Below are 5836 nucleotides of genomic sequence, written 5' to 3' on the forward strand. Positions count from 1 at the left end.
GATACCCTTAAATGTCCCAACATTCAGATAATGGGGCTATCAGAAGGGGAGGTAATTCAGACCAAAAACCTGGAGAACTTATTCAACAAAATTATCGAAGAAAACTTTCCCACCCTCTCAAAAGAAAGTCCCATCAGGTTACAAGAGAGTAACAGAACATCAAACAGACTGGATCAAAGGAGAAATTCTCCAAGACATATTCTCATTAAGACTCTAAAATAATATGGCAGCACCCTTGTGTGTGGAGGTGGAGTTTGGAGGCGGTGCAGAGCTCCTGTTTGATGGAGTAAAGAAACAACAAGTCACCTTCTCTGGGCAGGAGGGTCCCTGGGACATTCAGAACCTCCTTGTCTGGATCAAGAAGAATTTGCTAAAAAAGCAGCCAGAGCTGTTTATCCAGGGAGACAGTATGCGACCAGGAATTCTGGTGCTGATTAACGATTCAGACTGGGAACAGCTGGGCGAGCTGGACTACCAACTGTGGGACCAGGACAGCATCCTCTTCATCTCTACGCTGCATGGGGGCTGAGGGCCTCTCTCTGAACCCACTCCCCTTTGTAAGGAGAGAACGGAACAAACACACATCCTCTTGGGCCCTGCTTCCAGGTCTCCTGTCCCTTTTGGCTTCCTCCTTCCCTGCTATATCCTCTGAGCATCCTCCTGGCAGGGAAAAGAGGCCAGGTGCTAAAAATGAGCCTTTCTGGGCAGAGCACATGTGCAGGATAGATAGGGAGGGCAGGTGCCCAAGCCCAGCACAGCACTCTTCCCTGCAGCTGAGGTGGGGGCAGGTGTTCCTGTGGTATGTCAGGAGCTGAGGAGGGCTCTGTGCCCAAGTGACCCAGCTGCCTTCCACGCCTGTGTCTTACTCAGAGCATTAAGTGACCACCAGCAGGGCACTCCAGTTCTTGAGCTATCTTCATGGGGAAGATGAATGGACTGGAATGACTGATGAGAGGCCCCTCACTTTCAAAGATTGCAGGCGTCTCCACCTCAGTTTCCCCTTCTGAACAGCAGAGGGCTTTGCTTGTCCCCTACTGATGTCATTATGGAACCCCAGCTGGAGTCCCCTATTCAGTGCTTGACCCCTTTCCCTCTATCCAGCAGCTGCTCTCCCAGCCACACCTCTCCTCCTGCTCCCCTGATTTCCAGCCCTTGACCCTGGCTGGCCTCCCCTCTTCACAGGCCACCAGATGGGCTCCTGAGACACTCCCTGGGCTGTGTACAGCTCATTCTGCTGGGAGTGGAGAAGGGGAAAAAGAGCCCAATCTTCGACTGACCAGTAGAGACCATGGGTGGGGGAAATAGGACCAGTATGTCTCAGTTGACTCATCTGCACCTGATTATTTATAGTACCTGAAAACTGGGAGGATATTTGTCACCACAAGTGTAGACTTGGTGGGAGCAGGCAGCACCTGGTACCTGGTAGACAGTGCTGTGCCCCCCCAATCTCTTCTGGAAGTGTGGGGACCTCATGTCTACAATAACTGGCCTTGGACAAATAAAAGACTGTGTTGCTTACAAAAAAAACAAAAACAAAAAAAAAAAAAAAAAAAAACTAAAATTGGTAACAAAGAGGAAGTCCTAAAAGCAGCTAGGGAGAAAATACACATTACACATAAAGGTGATCCCATCACAATAACTTCAGACTTTTCAGTGGAGACCCTGAAAGACAGTAGAGCCTGGAATGGAATGCTGTAAAGTCTAAGAACTTATGGCTTCCAACCCAAAATACTTTACCCAGCAAAAGCGGCCTTGCTAATACATGGTGAAAGAAAAGCTTTCCACAATAAAACTGAACTTTACAACTATATGAGGACAAATCCAAACCTACAGAGAGTACTTCAGGGTATTCACACAGAAGAGTCAAATAACCAATGTGAAGTGCCTACAAGAAGCCAATCACAATAACCAAACTGAGAAAAGGCACAAAAAACTACAAAGTCCAAGAAAACACCAAACCCCATAAAGTACCACAATATGAGAGGGATTAAATAAAACCTCACAGTTATTATCCTAACATTAATTGCCTTAATTCACCCATCAAGAGACATAAGCTAACAGGGTGGATCAGAAAATTAGATCCTCTCAATTGGCTGTCTTCAATAAAAAATGCTTCATACCAATAAAGACAGACACCTCCTCAGGGTGGAAGGGTGGAAAATTATATTCCAAGCAAAGATATAAAAACAAACAGCTGTAGCTACACTAATATTGGATAAAATACACTTCAAACCAACAGTAATTAAAAAAGACAAAGAAGGCCACTTCTTACTTATGAAGGGAGTGGTCCAACAAGGAGATATCACAATCATAGATCTTTATGCACCAAACACAGGTGCACCACAACTCCTAAAGCAAAACCTACTTGACAACACAACTTAAATAACAACACAATCATAGTCAGGGACTTCAATTTATTAGCAATAGATAGATCATCCAAACAGGAAATTAACAGGGAAGTAAGATAACTCAACAACACTATAGATCAATTAGATCTAAAGGACATATAAGGAACATTCTGCCCAAAATCCACAGAAAACACATTGTTTTAAGCACCTCATGTAACCTTCTCTAAAATAGATCATATAATGGGCCATAAAGCTTGCCACCATATATTTAGGAAGATCAACATAATTTTCTGCATATCAGATCACAATATGTATTGTATAAATTAACAACAAAAGATGTATCAGGAATCCCACCAGCTCCTGGAAACTGAACAACACACTTTTAAACACTAAATGGGTAGTGGATGAAATAAAAAATAAAATTGCAAAATTTTTAGAATTGAATGAAACTGAGACTACATCATACCAAAACTTATGGAACACAATGAAGACAGTCCTTAGGGGAATATTCACAGCACTAAATGCCTTTATACAAAGAAAGAGAGATCCCAAGCTAATACTCTAACCATCCACATGAAGGCATTGGAAAAAGGAGAATCCAAGCCAAAAAGCTCCAGACAGGAAGAAATAATTAAGATCAAACAGAAACTAATGAGTTGGAAACTAAGAAAACAATTAAGAAAATTGATGAAACAAAGAGCTGGTTCTCTGAATATATAAACAAGACTGATAAAACCCTGGCCAATTTGGTTAAGTGGAAAAAAAGAGACACTTCAAATTAACAAAATTAGAAATGGAAAAAAAGAGAGATCAGAACAGACATAAGTGAAATAGGGAGAGTTATCAAGACTTATTTCTAAAACCTCTACTCAACAAACCTGGATAATATGGAGGAAATGGATGAATTTCTGGATATATGACACATACCAAAGTTAAACTGAGAGCAAATTAATCTCCTAAACAAACTATCACACCCATAAATATTGAAAGGGTAATCAACAACCTTCCCCCAAAGAAGAGTCCAGGACCAGATGGCTTCTCAGCTAAATCCTATCAAACCTTCATGGAAGAATTGAAATAAATTTTTCCCAAACTGTGCCACACAGTTGAAGAACAGGGAAAGATGCCTAACTCCTTATATGAAGCTATCACACTAATACTAAAACCAGGCTGAGATACCACAAGAAAAGGAAACTATAGGCCTATTTCTGTGATGAACTTAGACACAAAGATCCTGTACAAAATCCTTCAAACGGAATTCAACAACATATCAAAATCATTATCCACCTTGATCAAGTAGGCTTCATCCCAGGATAGCAGGGATGGCTCAAAATAAGGAAATATGTCAATGTAATATACCGCATAGATAAGTTTAAATATGGAAACCACACGATCATTTCAATAGATGAAGAAAAGGCCTTTGATGAAATACAACATCACTTCATGATCAAAACACTGGAGAGAGTAAGCATGGAAGGTTTATATCTAGACATAATAAAAGCTATATATAATGTTCCTAAAGCCCAAATAGTACTTGATGGGGAGAGACTGAAAGAATTCCCATTGAGATCAGGAATAAGACATGTATGTCCACCCTTGCCTCCTCTGCTCTTCAACATAGTACTGGAAGAAAAACAGGAGGAACTTTCCATGATGTAGGAGTAGGAAAAGACTTCCTGAACAAAATCCTAGTAACTCAAGAAATTAAACAATCCTCAACCATTAGGATCTCAAAAAGCTGAAAAGTTTTTTCACAGGCAAACATACAATCAGCAGAGCCAATAGGTTACCCATGGAAATGGAGAAAATTTTTGCCAGCTATGCAACTAACAGAGGCCTAATTTCTAGAATCTACAAAGAACTCAAAAATCTAAACAATAAAAAGTCAAATAACCCACTCACAAAATGGGGCAAGAACTGAACAGGGATTTCTCAGAGGAAGAAATACAAATAGCAAACACTTACAAAAATGTTCAACATCCTTAACCATTAGGGAAATGCAAACTAAAATAACCACCTTACCCCAGTAAGGATAGAAAACATTAAAAAAAATCTAATTAAACAAATGCTGGCAAGGATGTGGAAAAATAGGAACACTTTTTCGCTGTTGGTGAGAATATAAGATCGTACAACTACTATGGAAATCAATATGGAAACTCCTGACAAGCTTGACTATAGTGTTACCAACAGACTCAGTTATTACCTCACTGGGCATTTCCTCTAAAAGTTACATGCCTCAGTTCAGAGATATTTGCTCATCCATGCTTATAGCTGCTCAATTCATAATAGCTAAGAACTGGAATCAACCCAGATGCCCATCATTAGATGAAGGGATAACCAAGATGTGGTGTATCTACATGATGGAATTCTATACAGCATAAATATGAAGAAAAATGGTCGAACTTGGAACAGATAATTCTCAGTGAACTCACCCAATCACCAAAAGACAATTGTCACATGGTCTCCCTCATTTTTGGCTCCTAACGTAAACCACCCAAGATGCTCACATACCTAAAATAGGTACCTTGAGGACCAGACAATATGGAGGGTGGGGTGGGAGGGTGGAAACAAAACTGGACCTAAATGGAACTGGTAGCATAAAATCCTATATCCTAAAAGACAGACTAAAAAGTTGAATCTTCATCAGGCCCTTAACTGCTGATCAGAGAGACCTATAAGGTTTCCAAAAAGAGGACAGATTTCTGTCAGAGCCCTTTATTACCCACCAAAAGTTAATGGTAAGACCTCACAGCTGAAGACACCATATACTATTGGCACAGAAAATGGAGCCATCTGGCTGGAAGCTGGAAGAGCATCAATCCCCAGTTAGCTTGTTCAGTGCCAGAAGGTGCTACATGAGTGACTGGAGAAAAATGGCCAACATCTGTCCAAGCCTCTCATGGTCTAAGCTACTCAACAGCAAACAACCTCACATTATGCTCACCCAAATGCAACAGTGGCAAACAGCCATGGTGGGTAACCAACTGCTCTTGATTTGGTTAATGAATCCACTCAGTGGAATGTAACCCATGGCTGGAACTGGGAAACAAGTCAGAAGCATATCCAAAAATGAGTTCACTTTCCAATACCAAGCTCCCACCAATCTTTTGGGCTATAAGAGGGCCTACACATATTAAATTCTCTCTAAAATAATAATAGTTATCCCATTTATTTGGTACTGACCTCACTCTCTTTTGGAAAATCTCCTTCTCTTTTTCAGATGGACACAGAACATGAGGACAGAATCAGCCCATCATACCTCACCAGGGCCCCAGCTGAAACCATAAAAGAATTGGGAAAAATGATTAAGAGTGCTGTTTTCTGGTGAGCCTGGTATCAGCACAGGGGTGAAGGAGATAGACACAGAAAACACTTAACACTTACCAAACCAGATATGCATAGACACAGAGGCTCCCAAGACCTCATCACTGAAGTAAACTTAAAATATACCCAACATGGCTCAGAGAAATTCATGGAAGAGGGGGCAG

General features: G+C 41.0%; 1 protein-coding gene across 1 annotated transcript; it reads left to right on the plus strand.

The window, feature by feature from the left end:
- The first annotated feature begins 223 nt into the window (after window positions 1-223).
- On the plus strand, window positions 224-545 carry LOC101606843 (ubiquitin-related modifier 1-like). Its single transcript, XM_045151360.1, has one exon. It carries the CDS (start codon window positions 224-226, stop codon window positions 527-529), a length of 306 nt encoding a protein of 101 aa, XP_045007295.1. The 3' UTR covers window positions 530-545.
- Window positions 546-5836: the final 5291 nt, after the last annotated feature.

Source organism: Jaculus jaculus, chromosome 5 (assembly GCF_020740685.1).
Source record: "Jaculus jaculus isolate mJacJac1 chromosome 5, mJacJac1.mat.Y.cur, whole genome shotgun sequence".
NCBI lineage: Eukaryota > Metazoa > Chordata > Mammalia > Rodentia > Dipodidae > Jaculus > Jaculus jaculus.

Excerpts from the sequence above, each read along its gene's own strand:
- LOC101606843 (XM_045151360.1), top strand. The coding sequence starts at position 224 with ATGGCAGCACCCTTGTGTGTGGAGGTGGAGTTTGGAGGCGGTGCAGAG.